The sequence below is a fragment of the Pseudovirgaria hyperparasitica genome (genome assembly GCF_010093815.1).
Source record: "Pseudovirgaria hyperparasitica strain CBS 121739 unplaced genomic scaffold EJ05scaffold_6, whole genome shotgun sequence".
In the NCBI taxonomy this organism is placed as follows: Eukaryota; Fungi; Ascomycota; class Dothideomycetes; order Acrospermales; family Acrospermaceae; genus Pseudovirgaria; species Pseudovirgaria hyperparasitica.
The window spans coordinates 1281696-1308424 of NW_022985554.1; the positions used below are offsets into that span (position 1 = coordinate 1281696).

At 54.0% G+C, this 26729-nt stretch overlaps 14 protein-coding genes across 14 annotated transcripts; 6 read left to right on the forward strand and 8 right to left on the reverse strand.

Moving 5' to 3' along the window:
* Window positions 1-980: 980 nt before the first annotated feature.
* EJ05DRAFT_475487 (uncharacterized protein) lies at window positions 981-3963 on the reverse strand. The gene has a single exon (XM_033743810.1). The coding sequence runs from the start codon at window positions 3633-3635 to the stop codon at window positions 1155-1157; it is 2481 nt and encodes an 826-aa protein (XP_033601715.1). The 5' UTR covers window positions 3636-3963; the 3' UTR covers window positions 981-1154.
* On the reverse strand, window positions 3892-5023 carry EJ05DRAFT_475488 (uncharacterized protein). The gene has a single exon (XM_033743811.1). The coding sequence runs from the start codon at window positions 4763-4765 to the stop codon at window positions 4244-4246; it is 522 nt and encodes a 173-aa protein (XP_033601716.1). The 5' UTR covers window positions 4766-5023; the 3' UTR covers window positions 3892-4243.
* Window positions 5024-5804: 781 nt separating this feature from the next.
* On the forward strand, window positions 5805-7480 carry EJ05DRAFT_485305 (cytochrome P450; the record flags this gene model as incomplete). The annotated part of the gene is made up of 2 exons (XM_033745436.1): window positions 5805-6124; window positions 6181-7480. The coding sequence occupies 2 exons, from the start codon at window positions 5805-5807 to the stop codon at window positions 7478-7480; spliced, it is 1620 nt and encodes a 539-aa protein (XP_033601717.1).
* Window positions 7398-9363, reverse strand: EJ05DRAFT_475489 (WD40 repeat-like protein). The gene is made up of 2 exons (XM_033743812.1): window positions 8289-9363; window positions 7398-8230 (listed from the first exon to the last, which is right to left on the reverse strand). Exons 1-2 carry the CDS (start codon window positions 9207-9209, stop codon window positions 7577-7579), a joined length of 1575 nt encoding a protein of 524 aa, XP_033601718.1. The 5' UTR covers window positions 9210-9363; the 3' UTR covers window positions 7398-7576.
* Window positions 9364-9893: 530 nt separating this feature from the next.
* EJ05DRAFT_340060 (uncharacterized protein) lies at window positions 9894-14480 on the forward strand. The gene is made up of 4 exons (XM_033740909.1): window positions 9894-10040; window positions 10160-10327; window positions 10417-13273; window positions 13327-14480. The coding sequence occupies exons 1-4, from the start codon at window positions 9985-9987 to the stop codon at window positions 14419-14421; spliced, it is 4176 nt and encodes a 1391-aa protein (XP_033601719.1). The 5' UTR covers window positions 9894-9984; the 3' UTR covers window positions 14422-14480.
* A 218-nt stretch (window positions 14481-14698) lies between these two features.
* Window positions 14699-15941, reverse strand: EJ05DRAFT_340069 (Formyltransferase). Its single transcript, XM_033740910.1, has 2 exons — window positions 15127-15941; window positions 14699-14943 (listed from the first exon to the last, which is right to left on the reverse strand). Exons 1-2 carry the CDS (start codon window positions 15760-15762, stop codon window positions 14938-14940), a joined length of 642 nt encoding a protein of 213 aa, XP_033601720.1. The 5' UTR covers window positions 15763-15941; the 3' UTR covers window positions 14699-14937.
* Window positions 15938-17713, reverse strand: EJ05DRAFT_475491 (EXS-domain-containing protein). Its single transcript, XM_033743813.1, has 4 exons — window positions 17333-17713; window positions 16575-17269; window positions 16205-16521; window positions 15938-16154 (listed from the first exon to the last, which is right to left on the reverse strand). Exons 1-4 carry the CDS (start codon window positions 17471-17473, stop codon window positions 16078-16080), a joined length of 1230 nt encoding a protein of 409 aa, XP_033601721.1. The 5' UTR covers window positions 17474-17713; the 3' UTR covers window positions 15938-16077.
* A 484-nt stretch (window positions 17714-18197) lies between these two features.
* EJ05DRAFT_499685 (uncharacterized protein) lies at window positions 18198-18741 on the forward strand (the record flags this gene model as incomplete). The annotated part of the gene is made up of 4 exons (XM_033746884.1): window positions 18198-18429; window positions 18485-18543; window positions 18622-18661; window positions 18722-18741. 4 exons carry the CDS (start codon window positions 18198-18200, stop codon window positions 18739-18741), a joined length of 351 nt encoding a protein of 116 aa, XP_033601722.1.
* A 922-nt stretch (window positions 18742-19663) lies between these two features.
* Window positions 19664-21338, forward strand: EJ05DRAFT_475494 (isocitrate dehydrogenase, NAD-dependent). Its single transcript, XM_033743814.1, has 4 exons — window positions 19664-19728; window positions 19803-19872; window positions 19936-20010; window positions 20061-21338. Exons 1-4 carry the CDS (start codon window positions 19696-19698, stop codon window positions 21050-21052), a joined length of 1170 nt encoding a protein of 389 aa, XP_033601723.1. The 5' UTR covers window positions 19664-19695; the 3' UTR covers window positions 21053-21338.
* EJ05DRAFT_340193 (methyltransferase) lies at window positions 21077-22342 on the reverse strand. The gene is made up of 2 exons (XM_033740911.1): window positions 22191-22342; window positions 21077-22076 (listed from the first exon to the last, which is right to left on the reverse strand). The coding sequence occupies exons 1-2, from the start codon at window positions 22211-22213 to the stop codon at window positions 21260-21262; spliced, it is 840 nt and encodes a 279-aa protein (XP_033601724.1). The 5' UTR covers window positions 22214-22342; the 3' UTR covers window positions 21077-21259.
* A 370-nt stretch (window positions 22343-22712) lies between these two features.
* On the forward strand, window positions 22713-23505 carry EJ05DRAFT_437908 (DUF396 doamin protein; the record flags this gene model as incomplete). The annotated part of the gene is made up of 2 exons (XM_033741808.1): window positions 22713-22953; window positions 23069-23505. Coding segments are annotated over 2 exons (678 nt in total), but the record flags the coding sequence as incomplete, so codon positions are not given.
* Window positions 23506-23550: 45 nt separating this feature from the next.
* Window positions 23551-25208, reverse strand: EJ05DRAFT_340243 (autophagy protein 5). The gene is made up of 2 exons (XM_033740912.1): window positions 24881-25208; window positions 23551-24796 (listed from the first exon to the last, which is right to left on the reverse strand). Exons 1-2 carry the CDS (start codon window positions 24998-25000, stop codon window positions 23873-23875), a joined length of 1044 nt encoding a protein of 347 aa, XP_033601726.1. The 5' UTR covers window positions 25001-25208; the 3' UTR covers window positions 23551-23872.
* Window positions 25209-25394: 186 nt separating this feature from the next.
* Window positions 25395-26031, forward strand: EJ05DRAFT_499690 (uncharacterized protein; the record flags this gene model as incomplete). Its single annotated transcript, XM_033746885.1, has 2 exons — window positions 25395-25642; window positions 25695-26031. 2 exons carry the CDS (start codon window positions 25395-25397, stop codon window positions 26029-26031), a joined length of 585 nt encoding a protein of 194 aa, XP_033601727.1.
* Window positions 26032-26174: 143 nt separating this feature from the next.
* Window positions 26175-26614, reverse strand: EJ05DRAFT_485315 (uncharacterized protein; the record flags this gene model as incomplete). Its single annotated transcript, XM_033745438.1, has 2 exons — window positions 26175-26332; window positions 26398-26614. The coding sequence occupies 2 exons, from the start codon at window positions 26612-26614 to the stop codon at window positions 26175-26177; spliced, it is 375 nt and encodes a 124-aa protein (XP_033601728.1).
* Window positions 26615-26729: the final 115 nt, after the last annotated feature.

The window sequence follows — 26729 nt, forward strand, 5'->3', positions numbered from 1 at the left end:
TGCCATGCACCCGTCCCTTACCACCATCACCATCACCATTGCTTGTCTGCCTCCAGTCTCTGCCTGTCTCCCTGTCTTATCCAGCCACGCTGCCACACAGCCAGCCAAGCTACAACAAATACAGTTAGCACCACCCACACCACCCCATCTGACAGGTCCCCCGCCAATGCAGTGCAATAGCTGCCGTCCAGTGGGATCAGATAGCGACGTCCCGCGGTGGCTTGATGCATGCAAATGTCCCCGTCTCCCCCCCCAAAATGACGCCCCGGGGGAGTGGCGGCCGACCGTTGTGCCGGTGCTTGGGTGCTTGGGTGCTTGGGTGCATGCAGTAGTGTGTGTGCCTAGTGTGTGTGTGCCTGCGTGCCTGCATTCCATCCCATCCATCCATCCAACCATGCCGCTCATCAGAAAGTCTACTCATCAATACCTACCTAGCATGGGCCCACCAAAGCATACCACATTTCTCCCTTGGAGCACAGCATACTATAGCATACCCCCAAAACCCAGCATTCTCCAACAAAAAAATACAAGAGCAACACCATACCAAAGCACAGACAGATAACCCTAACCCAGACGACGTTCGTCATCACTCCTCGATTTCCCTACTACTAATCAATTACTACGACCGCCCACACCAGAGCGGTCGGAAGAAAAAGTACAGTAATTATCTATGTAGCTATTGATTAGTGAAATCCCCCATCCCCGGCATCCGATGATGAACCGATGATTCCCCGTCCTTTTTTTATGTCGAATATAAAGGGTACTTGACTTATTCATATGCTTTCGGCCTTAGGCATGTCAGCCTTAGGCATGCATATACGCTAGCCTAGAAAACAAGAATAGTGCCGATACACGCTATATTACGCGATTCGGCGTCTTCATCGTCAAGCTTGCTTGCTTACTTGGCAACATACACATACACACACTGATACAGTATAATACTTACCACACCACACCACACCTGCTGAGAAGACCATGATGACATGCATATATATATATATATACATACACAATACAGTATCCATCACTCATCTGTGCACACTTCTACTGCCCCTCCACCACACTCCCTCCACCCACCTGCAAATACGCCACGCTAAATCACCCAATCCACCAATCCACCACCCCATGTGCCAATCTCAGATTCTTCAACTTAATTATCCAAAATGGAACAACGTCTGCTTCTTGTTCTTGTTTCCCCCCTTCTTCCTGTTGCCTGTCGCGCTCTCTTCGCCGCCGTCCACAGGTGTCTGTGTCCCGCCGCTGCTTGATGCTGAACGTGCCGGGCCTGCTGCTACACCACCGCCACCACCCCAAGCATTCACTCCTCCCACGGCTGGGCTGTTGACGCGCCGCACTCCGGCTCCGCTACTGCCGGGCATGAATAGCGTGCTGGTTGGTTTTGCTGCTGCAGGTAATGCTGGGAATGCATCTGATGCCGTCGCTGCTGCTGCCGGCGTCTTTCTGGCTGCGTTCGTCGTTGTCGTTGACGACGACGGACCTCGCGAGACCTGTGGAGAGGGTGTGGCAGAGGCGCTGGCCGACGTCCATGGTGTCGTCCCAGATCGAGCTCCTCCTCCTCCTCCTCCTCCTCCCCCTCCAGCCCTGGACAGAGATGCATTCGCCGACGCCAGAGACGGGAAGCTATTCGCCACCGACCCTGCAGTGCCCCATCCACCCTGTCGATTCGCTGCCGATCGGGATGATTGCGCCGTCGAGCTCTTCAGCCTCAACACGCGAGAGCCCCCACCCGTCTGCTGCCCGACGCCTAATGTCGCTGCCGTCGTCGTCGTCGTCGTCGTCGATCCGCCGGGCAGTGAGGGATAGTCTTCGTGAATCGCCTTCCACTCGTTCCACGCCCGGATCAGCCCGTCCTTCTTGCTCGCAATCTCGAAAATGTCCGCCAATTCTCTGATCAATTTCCCGAGCTCAACCGAGCTGGTGTCGAAGAGCACGAAGAACGAGTCGATAAGCTCCGATGCATTGACTGCCCCCGTTTTGTATGCCGACACTTTGGTCTTGAATTCGGCCATCTTCGCTTGCTCTCCCTTCAACAGATTCGTTGCCCGCTCCGTCACTGCGTTGTGACGTAGCTGGCGAGCCTGTTCCTGGGGTGTCAGCTCACGAGCCGGTTGTTGTGTGGGTGCAGAGCTTTCTGCTGGGAAGGCGTCTGCTCGAGCCGCGCCACGTGGCTGTGTCGCCGTTACCGTCACAGGCTCTTGCGATCGAGAAGGTGCTTGGGCTGCAGTGGGCGCTGCGCTCAGTTGCCCGCCAAACGTTCGTGAACTGACCGACTGTGCACTGTGTATTGCCATTTGTCGCTGGTACGCCAGCTCGTCTCGTCGCAGCGGTTGTGCAGATGACTGTGGAATCGCCTCAACATTCGGGTCACGGCCCCGCCCTCTTCCTCGTCCTCGTCCTTCTCGCCGTGGCTCTTGGTGTGGCTGTCTGTAGTCAAACCCTGACATGTCAACTCTTCTAGCATCGCGACGAGCGTCCTTGGACAAGCCATGAGGATGACTTTCCAGTTGATGCGCCTTCAGATCCAGCTCCGACTCGAACACGACAAACTTCTTGTCCAGACAATCTTGTTCTAGGCAGAGGAAGTGATCCCGCCGGAAGTGTACTTCCAGCGAGTCGTAGTTGGCATAGTACTCCTGTAGACGGCCGTCACTACGCCGGTCGCAGATATGGCAACGCTCGTGCTTGTCCCTGCAGTGTGTGTACAGTTCATCGTCCCCGTAGAATCTCTGCTTACAGAACCCACACTCCGGATGCCCTTTAAACCCGCTCTGATCTACCGCGCCCGGATTGTCGTCGCCAAACCGCTGATGCTTGCGCAAGTCGTTGTGTGTAAAAAGCTCATGCTCGTGCGTAAACACCTTCTTATTGCGCGTACACAGATCGCACATGATCTTGTGGTGAACATTCTTAACATGCCGATGTAAATCAGGCCAGCCCAAGCATGCCACATCACAGCTCGAATCCGCACAGTTGAACCTCAACAGCAGCACCGTGTCCTCGAGAATCTCCTGTGCCTCGAATCGTATGCCCAGATTGTCGTCCTTGCGCGTGATTTCGCTATCCGTAAAGTCCTGGTACTGCTTCGTGCCGTCGTCCGTGAAGATGACGTGGTCCGCGGGCGTCCGACAGTGTGCGCACGACTTTGACTTGTATAACGCTCGGAGCCGCAACGCGCAGATGTGACAGGTGCGATGATTGCACGGCGCTACGGCCCAGTGCACCACCGGCGACGCGCAGATGAAGCAGATCTCCCCGTCGCCTTCCTCATCGCCCTCCTCCTGGATGTCAGCTTTCGCGGGCTTCTTGGTTGCGTCGGCGACTGCATCTGTGCCGTTCGCCGCCGCCGCCGCCGCTGGGGATGTGCCGTTTGCTGTGGGTTCGTGAGAGAGTTGTCCGCCGAATCCTCGAGGCCCTTCTTGTCCTCCTGCTCCTCGGCCTTGCCCTCGTCCTCGTTGTCCGCCTCTTCCTCTGCTGTTTCGTTGTGTGCCGTCTCCCGCTCCTCTCGACGCCGAATTGCTGCCGCCTCGTGGTCCTCCGCCTCCTCTCCGGCGACCTCCTCGAGGAGGAGAAGTCAGGCCGGGAGGTAGTTGTGGTGCCGCCGTCTCACCAGACATGCTTGCAACAAATTTTATTGCGAGTGATGTCGTCACTGGGGCTGAAATATAATATAGTGGGGGGTGGAGAAGGGTAAGTTTAGCGAGTTGAAAATAAATAATGTAGATGCGGTCCTCTGATAGTATTATGGATTATAAAGGGATGTAGAAGAGTCACATATGCCAGCGTAAGGCGCAATTGAGAGTTTGTTGTTTGGCGGTGTGGCTGTGGGTGCGGTATGGGAATGATTCATGCTTGAGTGTCGCGAACCGAAGCGTGCGTTTGTGCTGTGGCGGTTCTGTGGGTGAGGCTAGTGAGTGACTCAGGCCATCCACCGCCATCCGGATCCATGGATCCATGGATCTGATCTGATCTGGGCAGCACTGACAAGTCCAAGAGACTGTCACCAACACCCATCACCCCTTTTGCCATATGTGTTGGACTCCGGTGACTACGACATGTTGGCAGTTCTCTCCTCATGCCCTGCGTGGTCGTACCAAATGCGTACACCATCGAGCTATATTGGTGAGCTACAATTCCACGACAGCTTCATTCACATCGCAGCCCCCTACGCCGCTCAGGTGCATCGTCCCCAGAAGTACGAACACGAAGCTCTTCGATCTGGCTTTCACAGTTCCCTCAAGCTGCCGCTCTCATCATCAAACTCATCTCCATAGCTCTGCTCGAGCATCCCCACAAACCCCTCTCCTGATCCCCCGCATTGTGCCTTCAGCCAGCCTTCCATGCTCAAGATATGATCAGTCGTAGATTCCACCCTCCCCTTACAAGCCTCCACTCGCCCTCTCTTTCTTTCCATCTCAACCGGGTCATTCTGGCTGTAGCCCATCAACTCCTTCTTCAGCTGCTCCACCTCTCTCTTCAACCCTTCACTCCTCTCCATAAGCTCTCCTCTATCCATTCCGTCCGCGCCGTCATCCTCTCTCGCCTCACTGGCTTCGTCAACCTTTGCCTGTAATTCCTGCACCGAAGTCTCAGCCCTCTCAAACTCGTCGCGCGCAACGTCGAGCTGGGCTTCCTTTAGCTTCCTCTCCTCCGAGGGAAAGCTCCAGTACCAATTCCCGCTGCCGATCTTCTCCACGTGGATCTGGTTCTCGTCGGCGAGGGCTTGGAGGTAGTCCTTGACGGCCATGCCGTTGATTGAGGCGACGGAGGGGAGGGCCTTTTCGAGGTCTTTGATGGAGTGCGCTACGCAGGAGTTGCGGAACCATTTGAGGATGATGGCTTGCTTTGCGGCTGGCGGTTGGGTCTTTGGGGCCTGTTTTGCGTGGTGAGTGGAGGGAAGTGATGTGAGTGAAGTGAGCTAGGGTGGCCGTTGATAAGCATTGTGGCTTACCATGTTGGGCACTTGTGGCAAAGGCTGCGATTAGTTGCACAGACGAGATGAGTGTGGGTGTGAATTGAACAATGAGTGCGTGAAACAATGGTCAAGAGCTGACACCCGCGGCAGGATGTTCGGCCTCGCATTGTTCACGCAAGAGTCACGGGAACTCCTTATCCTTCAGATTTTTGCGTCTCAATCAAGCGGTGCTAATGTGATGCCATGACAGTACAACGTCTATTATTGTATTCCAGAAGAATTGCAAGTTCGTCCTCTCAAGTAGTGCGCGAATTACTTGCACAATGGCCATCACAGAGCAACCGATAGAGCTATTGGCAGAGCTTCCGGCAGTCTACAGTCGTAGCCATCAGAGGAGAGGATAGTGTACTCCTTCATACAAGGTGTGTACCAATATCAATTGACGGAGTAAACCATCTCAAGACGCCCTTTGTGGATGACGAAACATACACGATGGTGAGACGGATACGAAACATTGTGTGTAAGTTTTCTACAATAGATTGACTAATCACCTCGGTATCGCTGGCGTTCGCCGCCGAATGACTACGATACAGCACATACTCACGGCAACTGGAACGAGGCTTCAAAGGTATCAGTAGTAATTAGTGGTAGTTTTGCATTAGCATGCATGCATCTGTGGCTTGCAGGACCAATCCCGGCCACGGATCGGATGGGACGGCTCGCCGCTTACCGGACCTTAAAAACTGCCGCAATGGATGGACGAGTCATAACTTCAGTATCTTGTAAGACTCACCAAATTTTTTTTTCCTATTATAATTACTGCAAGATTCAGTTCGTTGCTTGTGTTTCCCCTGTCGTACTAGGAACAACCATGGCACTGTATGCTCTCTTCGAAGGTGCAATTCCCGGAACATTGTCATATGCAATCATCTTCCTCCTCCCGGTACTCTACATTGGCTATTCACTTTACTTGCATCCACTTGCCCACATCCCAGGTCCCTTCCTAGCAAAACTATTCCCAGTCCCGCTGTGGATCCTCACATACAGAGGAATCGAGGCGAGCACACTGACGGCAGAACATGAGAAACGAGGCCCCGTGATTCGCATCGCTCCAAATGAAGTCTCGGTCTCAGACGGCGCTGCCCTGGCACCGATATACATATCGAAAGGCGGCTTCAAGAAGTCCGAGAAGTACGTCCGAACAACCCCTGTCCCAAGATCTCCCTCAATTAACAATCCATCTCCAGCTACACAAACTTCCACATCGAAGGCCACCCAACCCTCTTCTCCGCCCTCGACATGGACCACCGCGCCCTCCGCGCCAAAGCCGTCCTGCCCATGTTCTCCACATCTTCCATCCGCAAACACGGCTGGCACACCCTCAAAGCCGCCGCATCCCAATGGGCCGACGTCCTCGAATCCGCGAAACACTCCTCCTCCTCCTCCTCCTCCTCCTCCTCCTCTTCGCCCCGCCGCATCAACATCCTCTGCTCCGCCCGCGCCCTCGCCCTCGACTCCCTCTCCGCCTACCTCTTCGGCCGCCGCTACGGCGCCCTCGACGAACTCCTGTCCGCACCCCAAGACACCCCAGACCCCTCCTTCACCGCCGACGCCTTCGTAAACGCCTTCGTCGCCTTCGGCCGCTTCTTCAACCTCCCGCCCCCCCTCTTCCACCTCGCCGAGTCCCTCGCCGCACACACCTCCTTCACGCCCCAAATCCACGCCAGCATCGCAGACGTCGACGCCTACGCCGCCTCCATTGTCGCGGACGCCGCCGGAGCCAACACTGCCAAACCATCCGGTTCCGACCCTCAGTCCGAAGCCGGAGAAGAAGAAGAGGAAGAAGAAGAAGAAGAAGAAGAAGAAGGAAACACGTACCAAGCCCGCCTTCTACGCGCAGGTATCTCGCCCGCCGAAGCCGCAGCCCAATGCAAGGATCTCATCTTCGCGGGCACGGACTCGACAGGCATGAATCTCGCTACCATCGTATTTCACCTCGTGCGGAATCCGGCCGTGTATGCGCGGTTGCGCGCCGAGGTGCTTGCTATGCCCGATGATGACGATGACGATGAGGGTGCCGATCTCATGGCCCTCCCGTATCTCTCCGCCGTCGTAAAAGAGGGTCTACGCATCAGCATGGCGAATCCCACACGTCTACCGCGCGTCGTACCGGTCGGAGGCGTGACGCTTCCGAGCGGACACTTCCTCCCTGCCGGCTCGATTGTCGGGATCGGAGCACATGCGCTGCATATGAATGCGCGGACGTTTGGGGATCCGGAGCGGTTTTGGCCGGAGCGGTGGCTTGGAGACGGCGGCGGCGGTGGGAATGCGGAGATGATGGGGCGGGATAGTGTTGCGTTTGGGAGGGGGGGTCGGGCGTGTGTGGCGCGGAATCTGGCGGGGGTGGAGTTGTATTTGGGGGTGGAGCGGGTGGTGAGACGGGGGGTGTTGGAGGGGGCGAGGGCGGTGGGGGAGAGGGTGAGGGTGTTGGAGTGGTTTAATGCGAGGGTTGTGGGGGAGAGGATTGATGTTGTTTGGGGTGCGTGAGGGGGTGGTGTAGTAGCGGAGTGTTTTGCACATGTAGAATGAATGGAATGGAATGGAATGATCCCGTGACGAGAGTATGGAGTATGGGGAACCTACTTACTCGCTAACACTGCTCTCGTCTCCAGGAGCATCATCGTCGACAACATCCACCGCTTGACCTCCCGCCTCAGCCGACCGGCCCGTCATGAGAAATGCCTTGAGGCATGTAATCCGGTGCCCAGTCTCATAGGTCCCAACAAGCACGCCCACGCCCATGCCCACGCCCTCCTCCCCAGCCTCCTCCTCATCCCCCGGATCCTCCCCATTCGCCTCCGCAGTCTCCACCTCACCACCCCCCGAGATCTTCGCATCCAGTTCCTTCCTGCCCACGCTCCAGATTCGCACCGCGCCATCACTGCTGCCCGCGATGACCGAATAGCTCCTCGCTTCACCAGCGCTGGAGCCCGTGTCGTGGCTGATGATCTCAAAGTCCTTGATTCGTCCTGCGATGCCGGCTGCGCGCCCGCCTAGTTCCGCTACAGGGCGACATTCCGGTAGTTTCGCGTCGTCGTCGTCGTCGTCGTTGGTGGTGTTGTTGTTGGTGTTCTTGTCGGTATCGTCTTCAGGCGCGGACACCTGCGTTGCGTAAAAGACGATTCTGCCGTCCTCCGTCGAGACGGCGAGGAGGGGTGCTGTGGTACCTGGAACATAGTGGATTTGGTGAATCTTCGTTCGCGGAGCGGGAATGATGACGGCGCGTGGTTTGGAGTCCTGTGTGAGTGTCAGTGTGATGAACGAGAGATGGAGGAGCATGGAGGAGTATGCATACGAGTCCATATACCACCGCACCGCGCTCAAAGGAGATTGTGTACTCCTCGCCATCGGTGTCCCATGCGATTTTGCGGCCCTCGCCGCTGGAATGCTTTCCTTCGCCGACCTGTTGGAGGAGCTCGCGGCTGAAGTTCAGCACGCCGGCTTTCTTGGTGGTCAGGAGGTTCCATAGACGCATGCACTTCTCGCCTTTGCCGACGGTGATCATGAGCTTCATGCTGGGATGCACGGCAAAGTCGTTGACGCCGGCGGGGACTTCGCCGGGGGCCAGGGTGTCTCCGCTGGGCCGGCCGACTGCTTTCGGGATGGGTGCCTTGATCGTGGACATTACTGTCCAGTCCTGCGTTCTCTGCGCGATGGCTACGGTGTTGTCTTCTGATGCGGATAGAAGCTTTGACTTGGTGGGGAAGTAGAGAGCCGTGATACTGGAGGAATGGTGGAGAAGCGATCCGAGCTCGCGATTCTTCGGGTTCTCAGCAGTCGAGATGCCGGAGAGGGAGGGTAATGACGGTCCGTCCTGAGGCGCTGGAGGCGAGGTAGATAGCTGGTAGAGGTTGATCCGTTCGTCAGTACTTCCACTGGCCAGAATGACTTTGGAATCGTCGGAGCCAAATGGCGGTGATATGGCGAGACATCGGACAGATGAGGTGTGAGCATTGAAGAGAAACGTGTCTAGAAAGTTGGCCTGTGGTTCGGAGCTGTTTTTCTTGGGTGTGGTTGGTATCGAAGCGGTAAAGCCATGCAGAGCGCGCTCATATGATCCAAGCACGATTTGTATGGAAGCAGTTTCTTGTGATGACGAGGAGGCATTAGGATCAACATGCTCTGCAGCTGATGGTATTGGTGCTTTCAGAACACCATTCTTCTTGATTGACTTGACTGGAGGCTCCTTGACAGCCTCTCGTTTTCGTTTGGCCATGGGTGAATCTTCAGCTGGTTGTGTAAAGGGAAATCAATGTCCGCTCCAGACACACGCACACAATACTACTGTACCTCTGAATGCTGAAAGTGAGTGTAGCCTGTAGTCGTATTGTGGTGCGTACCGCGTTGAGTTGCGTGACAGCAAAGTGAATATCAGAAAGTCTGTAGCTATTAGCACCTGGGCAACTTTTTTTCTGAATGCACTAGGCTACATTGGGACGGAATAGCTGATGATCACGCTAGAATGGAATCGGCTAGCGTACAAACGCGAATAAGCGCGTCGCGGATGCGGGTGGAGTTGGAGCTGAAAACGCTGGAACCGGCCGGTGAGAAAGGAGAGTCACGTGGTTGATGCCTTACTTGGAAATGTTTGCCTTGACAATCAGTTGATTAATTAGCGGGCTATTGGGCTACCACCAATACCGCTCACTAGTGACCGGTTTATCGCTTGTCACAGTACCGCTGATACCGCTGTCTATTAACTCCACGGTAGCAGCCATACCGCTACCGCTATCGCTCATACCAGCTACCACTAAACCCCCCCCCGAGAGCGCCTCAGCTAATATTATTATTACTGACTGTTACTGCTAACTGCAATCCTGGAACTCGCATACTCTGGTGCTGCGATCCGTACTGAGCTTCATCTTTTGCAACCGCGTTTTCATCATCCAGCCATCAACACTCCACCCACGCTCTATAAATCTGCTCTCGCTCATCGCTCACTTCGCCGTCTGACCGAATGACGGATGTGTTCAGAGTGGTGAGCTTCTCATATGTTACTAGAACGAAGTCGCGATGAACTATCCAGGGCGAGGAAAAGCCAGATAGCGTGAGTAGCTCGTCTGTTATTCCCATTCCGCGCATCGTTCGAATGCGCTTGACGATGCGAAAACAAAAAATCGCTCAGAATTGTTTGTTTCGTTGTGTTGGTGCTGATATTCCATGCAGACATGTGGAAGCTTGGAGGCACGGCAAGCTGCGCGAGTTCTACGACGTCTTTACGGCCGTCTCTGAAGCGCGGGACCCGCTAGAATCGCCGCACTCCAACCTCAACGCGCCGCTCCCCCAACCTGGCGACGACGAGTCACGTTTTCTCGACTCTGTCGATATCAACAAGTATGTCTGTTCATTGCAAAGCATGATGCTTTTGTTTGAACACGTCCGCAATCCTGTTTGGGTAAGTGTCTGTACTAATTCATGCATAGAGGTCGAATCTTCAATGAAAACTTATACAACTACCCGTTGTTGTCTGTCCTACAATCCGCAGAAGCTCGCAAACTTCCCCGTGCGACCGACTCTGATTCATTGCCTCATGAGATAGATTCCAACAGTAAAGCCGTCGCCGTCGATCCAGTTGCGCCATTTACCAAGTCTGGATCCTCTCTTCCAGCTGCATCTCTTACACGACCCGTATCCCCGACTACCAACCCAAATGCAGCTTCCAAAGGTCCTTCGAGCAAGGAAATCTTACCTGTCAGTGAACCAACTCAGGACTCTTCTGTGCGCCCAGATGCGACTGTTGAGGCCTCTCGTGATCATGTTGAGCAAGCCAGCACCCAGAGAGCAGACCCTCCAACGCTTCAGCAGGAGCCTGCAAGCGAATCAGAAATCGTGCGTCCTATCGCAGCTGCTCAAGACGATAGAGTGCGAGACAGTCTTCAAATACCAACCCAACCTTGCGAGAAGGATCGCAAGGACGATGACCGTCATGTCTTGCTAGCAACGAATCATGCCGACCTGGCATCTTCTCCGTCCTCGACGGTAGGTCCTTATTCCACCCATACGCCTCGTCCTGCCCAGCAATCGCCGGATACCAGTCCCGAGCAAGAGTCTTTCAGCGCAGACAGCCATGCAATACTTCACCAAACGTCGAATCACGCCCCACAGAAGGATCTACCACCAGAAGAGCCTTTGTCCTTGCTCCCATCAAAAGAACACCAGCAAGTTCTTCACTCATCTGCACCATTGACACCCTCGGACCAGCAACACCCTCATGGCGAGCAATTTGGAGGTACAGAAGCCGTGGACGATCAGCCACAGTCAGGGAAGCCTGGCCAGTGTTTACCATCGGCGCACCGGAGCACGGATATAGGCTTCGAAATCAGGAAACAACCCACTCCGCCGCCAGATCTCGATATGCCAGACGCGACTAACTCCGTTGTTACGAAGGACCTCGATCGACTGAATGGAATAATACCAGTACCAGTCGTATCACAAGCGCAACCCCAAGAACCTGCGAATGGCCAGGTTGCCCTCACTCCGGACTCTGGTGCTCTAGCTCCGCTGAATCCTACAAATTCACGGAAACGGAAATGTGATCCAGAACATCAACCATCGAAGCCGCAGAAGAGGCGACAGTCTATGGTCATCTTCCCTCGTAAAGATGCGGATCATTACGAGAACATGACGCAAATGTACAGTGACGACTATGCCTCTTTGAAAGGGGCCTCGCTGGACGACGGAAAAGACTATCTGCATGGCCTGTTCACACATCAAGCTCACATGGCACCAAGATCCACACCGCTTGAACAACTTGTGTACAAAGCAAATAAGTCGGTGACCACCTCCAACTTTTCTGCAGTCAACCGCGATACCCAGGACTACAAGATTCTCAAGAGGGTATACCAGCTTCAAAATGCCAACAAATGGTCGTTACGTCAGATGGAGAAGCCACCTGAGCCAGCGCGCCCTATCACGCATGATGACTTTCTCCTTGCTCAAATGATGTGGATGCGCACTGACTTCAGGGAGGAGCGTAAATGGAAGCAAGCCACAGCGAGAGCCTTAGCTACATGGTGTGCTCACTTTGTCGCAAGTACCGATGAGCAACGCGCTTCATTGCAGGTCAAGCTGTCGTCCAGGGCGAGAGGTAATATGGCACGTGAGATGGATCAAGATCCGATGGCAGATGCGCCAACTCCCGACCTGGTTGCCTCGAGAGGTCCTGAGTCTCTGGGCGATGATGACAGACCAATGACGCCGGATTCGTACGTCAATCCAGCGATGCTATTCGACCTGGGATTCGACAATGTCGTGCTACACATGAAGGAAACTCCCGCAAATGAACGCCTCCTCCGCGAAATACCCGAATACGATCATATGGCAATACTCCATCAGGTAGAGTATGGTCCAGTAGAACCTACGATCCTAGCCGTCTCCAAGTACGTCACAGGAAAGATCATCAGCAGATCCCATGGCCCTCCACGTAAACGAAGTCGCTATGAGTACGAGCAAGAGGACAACATTAGTGACTATCCGAGTAAACGACCCACACCGGAGCACTCAAGACCCTCGACACCGGGACGACGACTGCACCGGGACGACCTGGCGCCAGAGAAGACGGATGTGGCGCTGTTCAACTACGAGAACAAACATGTGCGAGACCGCGTACACTCAAATTCCGTCTTCCGACCACCATCAGAATTTCCTATGCCCACGGTGCCTTTCCTGGCGTCGCGCACACCTTCGCAGTGGCACTGGGATGAAGATCAGAAGCTGCGTTCTCTGGTGAAGGAGTATCAATTCAATTGGTCTTTGGTGAGCTCCGAGTTATCAATCCCATCACTCTTCACATCTGGCACGGAACGGCGAACCCCGTGGGAATGTTTCGAGCGTTGGCAACAGTTAGACGGCCTACCGACTGAGATGTCTAGAACGCAGTACTTCCGTACTTGGGCATCACGACAAGAAGAAGCTCAGCGCATCAACAGCAATACTCTCCAGCTGCAACAGGCGCAACTACAACAACAAGGCCAACCTGCACCTACTTTGACGCCACGACGGCGCATCCAACCTTTCAGAGTTGAGCGAAGAAAGGAGAACAGGCACATTTCAATGGTCGATGCGATGAGGAAGCTTGCACGAAAACGCGAATCTATAGCACACAAAGCAGCCGAGGCTGCCAAAGCCGCTGCGATGAGAAAGGCACACGAGCCTCAGCCACCCAAGACAACTGTCCACACCCCGGCGGAATTCAGTCGGTTGAAGCATGAACGCGAAATACAGGCAGAGAAGCGAGAGCAAATGAGGCTAGCCCAGCAGCAAGCGATGATGATGCAACGTGTAAGTTTCCTTACTGTTTCGTACTTGGGCCGAACTTCACTGACTTCTCCCAGCAACAGGCTAACCTCAACGCCGCTCGCGCAGCTCAAGGCAACGCAAACGCTCAAATGCGGGTGGCCGCCACCCTGGCCAATGCAAATGGGGCGTCCAACACTAACGCTGGCCCCACTTCGCAAATCGCTAACGCCGCTTCAATGCAAAATCGTCCCCAGGGAGGTCAACAAGCTGTCATGCAGGGTAATATGGCCAATGGATCGAACACGGCCGGTATGAATATGAGCTTGAACGGCATGCCCCAGGCTCAAATGCAAATGCCGTCGCACCAAAGAATGCCCAATCAGGAGCACCTTCGTCAACACATGCCACATCGTCAATTCAGCACCACTCAGCAGCAACAGTACCAGATGCAACAGCAACAGGCACAGGCGCAGGCGCAGCAACAGCAGCTTAACAATCCCAACAATCTTGCGAGTGCGCATCGCGCCGGAACGAACATGGCTCTTCAGAACACACCAAACATGGTGGCCAACATCGCTACCATGACATCTAAACAGGGTAACGTCAATGGGGCCGCAAGCGCCAATGGCAATGCTTCTATGGCCGGTATTGCGAGAATGTCCGGGTCTCCACAGATGGCTCCACAGGTCAACGGAGGCCGTCCTCTGTCAAGTGGAAATGTACCAGTGATTCAGCAGGTGACGAATCGCCTTCGCCAGGCTCATCCGGACTGGACAGCGGAGCAAATACATTCGAAGGCAAACGAGGAGCTTACATCTCGCCTTCGACAACAGCAACAATTCCAACGACAACAGGCCGTGCATGCTGCCGCGGGCAACAATGCGTATCAAAGCCCTGGAACGATGAGCAACGGAACGATGATGGGAAGCGCCTCACCGTCGAATGCCCAGCAGTTTAATCAACAGGCCTACATCCAGAACATGATTCGGAACAACGCGAACGGCCAGTCACAGACTCAAGGGAGCAGCCCGAGCATGGGTGCTGTCAATCCTGTGAGCCGTAGCGCGACACCGCAGAACCCTCAACAGCAGCAACAACAACAACAACAGCAGCAGCAGCAGCAACAGCAGCAGCAGCAGCAAATACAGCAGAGCCCTGGAATGCAGCACGCTCAGATGGCTCGCCAGTAGAGGCGCATTTTGTACATATATCGACACGGTTGGTTTCATTTGCGGTCACACACACAAACACACACACATGATTGTTCTGTTCGGCATAAGACAGTTCTGGGATTAGCGAGATTCTTATTATGCTCTCGGGAGCAGCTGTAGTATGAGCACGGTACGGCGTCTGGAGAGGTTATTTTTTTTTAAAGTTGGTATTGATTCGTAGAGGCACAGAGCCTGTACAGGTTGTGAAGCGACGACCTGGCCTTGGTCGTCGTTGTTGTTGTTGTTGTTGTTGTTGTTGTTGTTGTTGTCGTCGTCGGCGTCGGCGTCATCGACATGGGAAAGACGATATTTGAGGGAGCCCCGTGTTAGGATAGAGCGCAGCATTGTTGAATGCAAGATTACGAGGAAGAAGCCTTTGAAGCAATATTCTAGATCTTCCTCCATCTACACAACTGCCTTTGGTTCTTCTCTGTGCTCCCCTCTCATGTGACAAATCTACCATCTATCTCTCCTTATCTCCGCACTGCACCCCAATCACACCTCCTCCCTCTCCCTCTCCCCCTTCCCTTCTCCTTCCCCCCTCCCCCTCCGCGCCCAAAACTCCCTCACCGCAACCGCCGTCCCCTCAACAATAACCCCCCACTCAACCGCATGCACCCTCTCCTCCACCCTCTCCAAGCCCCCCTCCCCCCGCTCATCCCCATCCCCCTCCACAAACCCAACCTCCCTAACCACCAACGGCAGCCCCATATCCACCTCCCGCACAACCCGATGCACCATCACCCCCGTCCTGTCCACTTTCCCCGCCCGCCAATCCGCATACGCCCGCGCAATCGCGTTCGCGCCGTTATACGCGCCTGGCAGCGCAGGGTGCAGGTTTATGACGTCTATGCCGGCGGCGGCGATGGGGTCGAGGAAGGAGGGGGTGAGGACGTGCATCCAGCCTGCGCAGATTATGAGGTGGGGTTTTGTTGCTGGTGGGGTGGGGGGGTGCAGGAGGAGGTGGGCGAGGTCGGCGTCGTAGGCTGCGCGGGCGGAGGCTTTTGCGGCTTCGATTTGGGTTGTTTTTTCGGGGTCTGTGGGTGTGGTGTCGTCGTTGGGTTTGGGAGTTGGGATGGCGGCGAGGTGTTTGCGGGTGTAGGGGACGAGGTTGTGGTATGTTGTTGGGATGCCGGCGGTTTGGGCGCGGACGAGGCCGTATGCGGCTTTGCGGTTGGAGACGACGTGGGTGATTGTGCAGTTTGAGAGGACGGAGGAGGGGGATGCGCAGGCGTCGATGAGGGCTTGGAGGTTTGTGCCGTTGCCGGAGATGAGGACTGTGAGGAGGGTTTTGGGGGTTGTTGGGGTGGAGGTGGACATTGGGATTGGATTTTTGCGAGGGGGATGTGCGGAGGATTGCAGAGTTGAGTGAGAGATTGATGTGTGTGTGAGAATCGATTGTGCCTTTTCTGGTTTTGTGTTTGTGAAAAGTGGTGGTAGTGGTCAGAGGTTTGGGTTTTTTTTCATGCGTCGCGAAAAGTCGCGATACTTGGGCAAGCTGCCCCACTGTGGGGTAAATTCACGCAGCTCGAGCTTTGAGTCTACGAGGTACTTGGGCAGACAGTGAGTATTCAGGTCGTGTCTATTAATTATGCGTACCGTCCTGTCTCTAAAATCTATATCACGCATGTACATTCAATCGCTGTCGTACTTGTTGGTATCATAATCGCCCAAAAGGATATCGTCTGGTGCAGGGCCGCGATTGTTTCGCACTATATCTCTGTTAGCCACTGCTCGTGCAACCCGTTCTCTGCTCACTTACCCCATTCCGTCTCAACTCTGAAGAATATCCACACCCATCGCCTGAAGACTTCCAAGGCTTCCATCAAGAATATGCCGCCTTCTAAGTCGTTAAAGTGATCCAGATGCGGACTGAGCTTGAAACTCCATGTACATCGCAGCATAAGGTCCATGATAATCACACTGTAATACAGCTCTTTCGCATAAAAGTATCGATGGCGTCGCAACCCGAATGGATGTTCCGGGTTGTCGCGCTCCTTTGAGAAAAGGGTGAGGTCCCAATCCTTGGCAACATCCCAGTAAAAGGAATAGAAAGAATTGATAAACACGGCCAGGAGCCTAGGCAACGTCTTGTTAGTTGACAGCTCACCAAGATTGTCAAATGATCCTACCACAGCCGAAAAAGTCCTTTCTCGCTCATGTGAAAGGTTGCAGGGTCATAGCCTCTTTGCATGGCACTCAATATGATGACTGGAAACGCGGTGGAATATTTCAGCGCGTTGGCCAAATGCTGCCCTCCCCACCCAGCGGCACCAATGCTACCTGATGGCTTATTCGCTCTTCTAACTCTCAAATACTCAATCAAACATTGTCGTAGTCGTATTAAACTCGGTATGCTGATAATGAATGGGACGAGGAACGCGCCTCCGCAAGTTCGGTCTGGTCGGCTTGTACTGCTGCCCTTTCCACTGACAAACATGCAAAGCGCGACGAAAAGATCACCCATAACTTTTGCGTAGCTCGTGAGCGCATCAGCCATCAGAATATCTCCAAATTTTCCATTATCTGCTTCCGCGATGCCACCTATGCTTATGCGTCGGAGGGTGAGGAGGAATCGCGACCGGCCAGATGGCGATACAGACGGAAGCGGAAGGGCAAACACAAGTATTACTACGATTAGGTATAGATTTGGAAGCAGCGAGTATTGCTCTACGAGATTGGCGTGGCCCCGCGTGAGGACCCAGAAAAGGAGGAGGGAGATGGCCAGCGGAATGCTGAGCAGGGTGGCGAGTCTATATGTTGAGACATGGTGTCGAGGCTGATGACTATGCGTTCGCGCGGGATATCGTATTAAAGATGGTACGTCCTGAAAGACAGCTTGAGTTAGCACTGTGTTCGCGACGATGGCGGCTCACGGGAGCAAGCATACGATTTTGACGAGAGAGAGGTAGTGCAGATTGGCACCCCAGGCCCAGATGCCAAACACACTGATTATAGCGACGCGATATGGGAGAGGAAGCCACAAACTGAATGTGTCTAGGATAGGGTCGACAGCCGGATCGCCGTCCATATTGATGATGGACGCAGCAGCCTTCTCCTTTCTACCAGTCTGGCCACACAGCAGGAGTCTTCGTGCTCGACATACAGCTGAGAATAGCTGATATTGTAGGTGGGATGCTTGATACCAGCCGCAACAGTGCGCAGCGGAACAATGACTCGCAAGAACCCAGAACGAAGAAATGTAAGCTTGAGATGAGAAGATGCCAGTGTATGTGGTGTATGTGCCAATGTGCCAAGCGATACTTTTCTTTGGCGGCAACGTAACGCGCTTCCCCCTGGCCTGGGCGCTTTGGGGGTCCAACCGCGAGATTTTCCGGCGGTGAAACGCGCTACTCAGCCCTATGACTGCGGCTCCATCGGGGCTGTCGATCCATGCTAACGTCCCTCTCGGTTCTAGTGCGAACGAGTGTCTGTGATGATGATGCCTTAATAATGGTGACGTTTACATTCACAATCGGCGCCTCTCGCGGGCTGTTTTGCCCCAGAATCCAAACGCGGATGCAAACTTTAGTTGTCTGTGCCTGCCTTGGGGAACATGACGACATTTTCGGAGATGATACCGACATCTTTCGTCCTGAGTGAAACTGCTGTAAACTCCCATCCCATCTCGTTTCTTCTCTCCTCCAATACCCAATCCGGATTGCAAGATACAAACTGATATTTGCATTGCTTCCCTCAGCACAGCCTTTCCCTCTCTGTTTCCTCTCAATCAATTAATCTCCTTTCTCCCAGCCATGTCTCGAGCACTTTTGCGTCCACGTAACATCGCCATCGCTGTCGGTGCATCACTCGGTGCCTACTATATCACCTCCAATTACAATCCTGCTCGCACAGCCGGTGTAAAGCGAATCGAAGACGCTTATACCAAAGGAGGAGGCACCCCAACGCATCTACCTGCAGTTGCTACTAAGCTTGGAGACAAGGATCACATCACACCACCTCACGAAACCCAGGGTGGAGGCGGAGGTGCGTGAAACTGCATTTGGTCATACTTGAGCTCTGTTGACTTACCTCCGTGGAGGCTCAGGCGTTTCATCCAAGAACTTCAAAGAGAACCTGGCAGACCAAAAGACAGCTCCTGTATGTCATCCTCACAGACATGATACCCCAAAACACGAACAGTCGTCTCTGGGTGCTGTGACTGACATGAATACACAGCAATCTGCGGCGTCGAAGAAGTTTCACGAAGCGATGTATGGTAAGGCAACCGTTCTCCTCTTCTCATTCAATGGAGTCCATGTCTAATGCACCACTCCAGGTCAGGATAAAGGCAAATGATCTGGTCAATTGGTAGAGCAATCAAACGTGGTGTCCATCGTCTGTCTCGGAGTCTGAATGCATAAAGCGGCGTCGTTGATTTACAAACCAAAAGAGTTACACGTACACGCATAATACATAATAGAATTCGACTACTTACACCTTGAATACCAAAGAGCTCCGTGTATGAGCATGCGATCGTCAAAGCGGACCTACAACCTGTCATGTCTCTTGAGCTAAATCCTTCAAAGTCAGTTCTGTATGGCCGACCATTGCCTACTCGACATTCTACCAGGAAACGCGATGTTGCTTCATGTACCTCCGTAGCCTTTACTTCCTTCCCAGTCAGAGGTTCCATTCTAAGTCTCTCCATACTAGAAGAGCGTGTCGATGTTGTAATGGATCTTTACATCACGTAGATGATCTGACTGGAAGAGACGGGACTAGCCAGAGAACATGTCGCTTGTAAACATTTGATTACGATTCGCTGTTGACATCCAAGTAGAACATCCGATGAGTACAGGGCGAACTCCTGAAGAGCGTATGGATTGATACATTGTAGCCTACAACGAGATGTATTGACAAAGATGACACGCCAGAGAGTTTGGTAGAAGAAAAGGGTTAGTATTGACTCGGCCCGACCTCGCTTGAGGGCTCTTGGTCCCTCTTTAGGCCTTCAAAGGAGATATCGAGCATCAAGTGTCTGTTGGTACAGGATGAAGCTGAGCACTAGAAATTGACTTAGTATCTGCAGCTCTAGGTCTAGCCCGTAGTCATACCATCAGTCTGCTACAAATTGTAGGGTGAAGACAAGTTTGATATTTGCCTGGATCGGTTGCCGTCGCGGTTGCCGCCGGCCGAGTGCTAGCTTTTACGGCTGCCAAGCCGTTTCCATACCTCGCCCGTTTAACGCTGCGCAATCTTCCCTCTTCTCCTGCACCAACGATCACCGTATCCTCTTCACTACGGCCCAAGATGTTCTCACGAAGCTTCGTTGGAGGCCAGCAGGTTAGTGCGACCTCAATTCCACCTCCATCATGACTATCAAGCCCCGCCGTAGCTAACCCACTTGCGTGGTTTAGGCCGTTAAAGCTTTGCGAGGATCAGCTGTCGCTCCACGATGTCTCGCTGGACCTTCCACAGCTACGAGATGTGAGTCGTTGCATTGGCAGACATTGCAGAATCTTACCGAACGCGAATTGACTGGATAATCAGCGCTGGCGACACTCTCATCAGACATCTTCAAGCCGACCAAGTTCGGCGGAAAGTACACCGTCACCCTCATTCCCGGTATGCCTCCAAGCTCGCGGCCAATCTATAGAAACTAAGAAGTGTGTCAGGCGATGGTATCGGTGCCGAAGTGTCTGAATCGGTCAAGGAGATCTTCAAGGCCGACAATGTACCAATAGAGTGGGAACAGGTGGACGTCTCTGGTATGGAGACTGGTAACAAACACTCTGAAGAGCTCTTCAGGGAATCAATTGCTTCATTGAAGCGTAACAAGCTTGGCCTGAAGGGTATTCTCCACACACCAGTCGAACGATCCGGTCACCAGTCCTTCAATGTCGCGCTCCGCCAAGAGCTTGACATCTATGCCTCAATCGTCCTTATCAAGAACATTCCTGGTTACGAGACCCGCCACAAAGATGTCGATCTTTGCATTATTCGTGAGAATACTGAGGGTGAGTACTCGGGCTTGGAGCACCAGTCGGTCAACGGTGTTGTCGAGTCTCTCAAGATCATCACCCGGGCCAAGTCGGAGCGCATCGCCAAATTCGCCTTCGCTTTCTCGCTCGCCAACAACCGCAAGAAGGTCACTTGTATCCACAAGGCAAACATCATGAAGCTTGCCGACGGTCTGTTCAGAAACACTTTCAAGAAGGTTGCTGAGGATTACCCGACACTGGAAACCAACGACATGATTGTCGACAACGCTTCCATGCAGTGTGTGTCCAGGCCACAACAGTTCGATGTCATGGTCATGCCCAACCTTTACGGAGGTATTCTCTCGAACATTGGTGCTGGTCTGGTTGGTGGTGCAGGTGTTGTCCCCGGCTGCAACATGGGTCGCGATGTCGCCGTGTTCGAGCCTGGATGCCGCCACGTCGGTCTAGATATCAAGGGCAAGGACCAGGCCAACCCTACAGCTCTTATCCTCTCCGGCTCCATGCTACTGCGCCACATCGGGCTCGATGACCATGCCAACCGCATCTCCAAGGCTGTGTACGACGTGATTGGCGAGGGCAAGCACAGGACGCGTGACATGGGCGGCGAGGCCACCACCCACCAATTTACTCGAGCTGTCCTTGACAAGATGGAGGCGTCCGCATAGATTTATCAGCATTTTCAGATTAGATGGTCCCCTTTGTTTTAGGTTCACGACGGAAGGAAGCGATGATCGATGTGACTGATGTATTTCTAGGCCGTACATAGCGCCGTACATAGCGTGATGCATTTAGACCTTTGGATCTTTCCCAAACTCCAGACGCCATGCTCATAATGCAATGTGACCTGATCCCATGATGCTGGAAAGCCCACCTCAGAAAGCAATATTCCTTTTCCGGCCGGTGTATTTCGAGTTCGGCTTCACTACCTTGCCCTTGGCCTCCATCTGCTCCTTTTTCCTCATGATCCACCCCTTGCTCCCCTTCTTCTCCACGACTCCCCGTTTCGAACGGTCTCTCCCTTGTGCTCTCCGCCGCGAATCATCCACATCCACACCTTCCATCCCACTAACCACACCCGTAATATCCCCACCATTCAAATCCCCGCCCCCAACCGTCAACACCAGATACGTCTTCGCACCCTTCGTCCCCTCATCATCAATCAGCAGCCCAGCCCCAAACCCAGCCCTAATAGCCGCCTGACTAACCATACCCCTCTGCACCTCATTCTTCGGATAAAACTGACACACCGCCCTGCCCCCACGCCGCAAACTCGCATACAACCCATCGAAAAACCGCTTCAACCGACCCCCCGCACTCTCCTCACTACTCTCCACATTACACAGCCACTGCAGCGCACTAATACTGATCGCGGCATCGAACGTGCCCGGCCGGAACGGCACGCCCTGCCCGGCGTCCGCGAGGAAGAGGTCGCCCTCGACGTCGCGCTCCAGCGCGACTGCTAGCATCGACGCCGAGATGTCGAGCCCGATCCAGGTGTGCGGCGGGGCTTCGGCGGAGAGGATGCTGCCGGATAGGCCGGAGCCGCAGCCGATGTCGAGGATGAGGGAGGGGTGGCGCAGGTCGAGGAGGTCGAGGGCGCGGTGCGTCATGCTGGCTTGGATGTGCTGGATGCGCGAGGAGGTGGTGTATTTGGCGGATTCGGTGTCGTTGTAGAAGAGGTCTGGGGGTCTGTTTGGGGGGGTTGGTTAGGAGGGTGTTTTGGAGGGAGTGTGATGGGAAGGTGTAGAGAAATGGTTGTGTGGGCTTCGGGGGTGTGCGGGGATTTGTGTGTGTGGAACTTACAGTATGTCCTCGGGGCGCGACATGGTGGAAGTGTTGGGAGGTGTTGACTGCTAGGTGTGGGTATATGCGATTGAGTGTATTCTGGTTGTCGTGTCGTGTAGAGAGCGCGCAAGGTGGTGGAGAGAAGGATGTGGTGTTTGCGGTCGCGATCGTGAACTTTTTGGGCGGGGAAAGGACTTTTTGGTGGGCTTTTCTGGACCTTTAAATCCGCGGCCAATCACAGCGCACCACTAGCATGGATGGGGGATTCATATACAGGCGACGTCAACCTCATCAAGCTTCAATACCCCCCAGATTGCGCAAGCTCTTCCCTTTGTCCTATCCTCAATCACACACACTGCCGCTTCCAAGATGTGGGTATTGCCACTTCTGGGCATCATCGGCCTGATTCTGGGCTTCGGTTTCTTGACCTTGGCCATTGGTAAGTAGGCACATATCCACGGCAGCCCATGGATATATGGATATATCCAAGCAAGCAACAACAAGACGCAGACCAAGAACCCCAACTAATATTCGTGCAAACACATAGCGTCTGGCCTCTACTACCTCTCCGAGCTCGTCGAGGAGCACACCGTCCTCGCGAAGAAGCTGCTCAACAAGATGATCTACGTCGTCATCGCGATCCAAACCATCCTCCTCCTCGTCGACCGCTTCCCCTTCCTGCTCAGCATCTTCAGCATCGCCTCGCACGTCGTCTACGCGCAGAACCTCCGCCGCTTCCCCGTCGTCAAGCTGACCGATCCCATCTTCCTCGTCTCGTGTGGTGCGTAGCTACTCCTCCCCTCCCCTCACATTCCATACCTTTTTCCACCCTTTCTCTCCCTGAAATGTATGTATGTATGTATGTACGTATGGCTAATACGCATATAACCCACCAGCCCTCGTCCTAACAAACCACTACCTCTGGTTCCGCCACTTCTCCGCCCCGCCCTCGCGCCCGCCCCCGGCCTACCCAGGCTACTACACCGGCGGCCGCGACTACACCATCCCGACCTTCACCGAGATTGCGTCCTATTTCGGGCTGTGCGTCTGGCTTGTGCCCTTTGCGCTCTTCGTCTCGCTGTCCGCCGGGGAGAATGTGTTGCCGTCGATGGGGTCCGAGTATGCGACTGGGGTGGGCAGCTCGTTTGCTAGTGCGGGGCAGGAGCCCGTGGGACTGGACGCGGCGGAGAGGAAGAAGAGAGTGGGTTTGAAGGGGAATGGGAGTGGGAATGCGGGGATGGCGAAGGCGGTGGTGAATGGGGTTAGGGAGTGGGTTGGGGAGACGGGGGAGGCGTTTGGGCTGTGGAAGGGGGAGCGGACGAGGCCGTTTTGAGGGGCGAGGGGTTTGATGCTCAATGGGTGCCTACATTAGTTTCAGTTTGCAAAAATCGATGGTTATTCTATTTCCGATTCATCCTATCTCGTGACGGTATCTCACTTATCTCGTAAACTTCCTTCGCAGAAAAACAGCTTTGATGTCTGCGTAGAGCAAGGAGGAATAGAGGAATAGACCAAGAGGCCTTTCATTCAATACCGTGATATGAACCAGCCTCTTCTTGAAAAGTCTAAGAAGATTCGATTCTCTCCTTCAGATCGTCGATTCCACGAGCAAGATCAATGGAGGTATGCTCTCGATCAAAAGACTATGACAAAGGCTTCTACCAAAGCATTTCTATCCTTCCCCCTCATCCATCAGCCCCTCAACCCATCATACTAACAACAACATGCAGCCAGCCATCCGCATACGCCGCCTCCTTGAGCAACTCCTCCACCGGCGCCGCCAACGGCACAACCGCACCATGCAGCACCGGCTCCGCAAGCAGATTACGCCTCCGACTCGGAAACAGCGCCGGAAGCACGGTATTCAGCACCGCACCCAGGGTATTCTGCGCGCGGCCTCCAGGCGCAAGCGGCGTGACGAGCGTCTGCACTATACGCAGCATACCCGCAGCAGTCGGCGGAGCAGGCTCATCTGTCGACGACGACGCAGCAGCGGCGACGGCTGTGGATGTGGATGTGGCTGATGTGGAAGTAGATGGCATGTATAATTTGAGAGGAACATGCCTGAGCGCGGGCCCGCCCGGGGGTTTGAGGAATTTCTGGTAGATGGGGTAGTAAGACTGCAGACTGTGATCCTGGACGGCAGAGTAGAGGGTGGTGGAGTCCTGTTTGGAGAGCGACATGACGACTTTTGCGCTGCCGTTGCGGAGGAAGTCGGCTTCTTTGACGGCGTTGATGTAGGCGTCTTGCATGTGCTTGCCTTGGTCGTCGAGCTGGACGAGATGCTCCTGTGGCCAGTCTGTGAAGTGGAGGACGAGCTTCCAGGGCTGGGTGCTGCTGCTGCTACTGCCGGGTCGTGGGAGGGCGCCACTTTGTTCTGCTTCGTTGGATTCTTCGGGTGTGGGTGTTGCTGCTGCGGGTGCTGAGGTGTCTGGTCTGAAGGGCTCGGTGCCGGCGTACAGGTCGTACAGTAGGCCCATGGGATACTGCCATTTCAGGGGGACATCTTCGAACGAGAGCCAGCCGTCGCTGAACGACACTTCAGGGTTGATGAGAGATGTTGCGAAGAAGCTGTGGATGCGCGGGAGGAGGAACGGCCAGTATGAGACGCGGGGACATTGTATCTGGCGTGTAAGAGTCAGCCAACTAGCCAAGACCATACAGATAAAGCAGCATATACAGCGGCTCTATTGCTGAGGGTTGCTTACAAGATACGGGTCCGACTGGTCATATGTGCGGCATTCTTCGCTGGCCAGCCTGATCTCCAGCGGTATCGAGCCATTCCAGACCTGGTTGAGGAGGCTGCGAGGGCGAGAGGGTGCGGTCATCGCCGTCGCGTATGATACAAACTCGCAAAGTCACAAAGAAGCATATTGTGTTATCGACAGCAGAGCACATTGACGTTTGCTGGAGCTTGAAGGTTGCAACAGCCTGGGGGGTTTGACCAATGATTGATGCCTAAGGCATGCATGGATGGAGCTGGCCCTTCTCCACTTTGGATCTTCCAGGATCCATCATAACAATATCCCAGTTCCCCGACTAGTTTGAAACCCGAATGGAACCTGCTTTTGCATATTATTAGCATCGTGTGGCAAGTCTTTGGGGTTCTTGGACTCCGCAAACACGTGTTCCCTCCAGACTCCAGCGATATGAAAACCGACTCGCTGTTCAGCTTTCATCAACACCGCTAGGCGTAACGCGACTCGCCGTCCAATCCCCGTCATGTCCGCACGCCGGAAACGATCATCTAGCTCGCCTGAACGTGATGCTCGGCAGGTCGGCTTCAGCGCATCGACGCCTGGAGCAGAACAGCCCAAGAGGAACAAGGTGACAAGCGAAGTAGATGAAGTAGAATTGATAGCGCCGAGTGACGCGTGGACCGTGGATACGTCAACTATCTTTTCGCCAAAGGAGAATAGGGGCATTAGAATCATTTGTATCGTGGAGAAGCTGCGAGTGCATTACGATATGTTAATGTACGTGTCTCGCGTTCAAAGTCAGAACCTTGTTAACGGGTTGCAGAGATGTTCTACCGACATATATCGGATCATGTGCGCTGGTAAAAGATCCGGCGCACAGCATACTTGGAAACGGAGAGCACCAAATCCCCTTAAAGCCGGGACTTGGCTCCGATTTCAATCACTTCCTGAAACTCGGCGTTCTCCAGCCGATGGGCGGCGGGCAAGCACCTTTAGATTCAATCATTGTTATCGATGCACATGACAGAAGACGACTTCTTGTGCCTTTTGGCTGGGGAGCCGGACGACATGTCATGGATGCAACTGGTGGGAAGGTCATTATCGAGAGGATGACACGTACTCTTATCCATGCGCTAGGAGATTTGCTGCAAAGTAAATAGTGGAAATAGCTTCACCAGACAAGTAGGACAGTCTTGCTCATTTCGACTTGTTCACATTATGTGTCTAGACCAATGATACCCTACTGATCAACCAGGATCATTCCCATTGCAATCGTAAATCCAGAAGCAGCTGACCGCAACATCTAGGTCTCCTTGTCTGGGATAGGGAAGTCTGATCCAGTAGCGGCCTTGTATTGCTTCCTGATCTGATCGGAAATCTGCTCGTCGGTGAACTGCTCAGCAGCAGACTCGTTGTCTTGGGGACCTTTGCCGAGAAACTTCTCTTGAACGTAGTCGACACCTGGATTCAGTTAGTAATGCTTGCAGGACGGAGGCGCTGTAGACCCATATATGGAAAACACTTACCCTTGTCAAGGTAGTCCTCATTCTTCTCGCTCTCCTTGCCCCCACCAGCGGCGCTGTTCAGCTTGTTGGTGATACCGCTCAAGAAGCCACCTTCTTCCTTCTGCTGTCCTCCCTGCTGCTGGTTGAACTGCTCATTGTTCTGCTGGTTGTTTTGGTTGTTGTTATTGTTATTGTTATTGTTGTTGTCACCGCCGGTGAAGTTCTTGACAAAGTCCATGATGAGGGGTAGTATTGAGAAAGACCTGCTGTGCATATCAGTACATGTCCTCACGAGGTCGCGCTTCGGTATAGCGAGACTCACTAATGGTTTGTTGGAAAGTAGGATAGGTTTG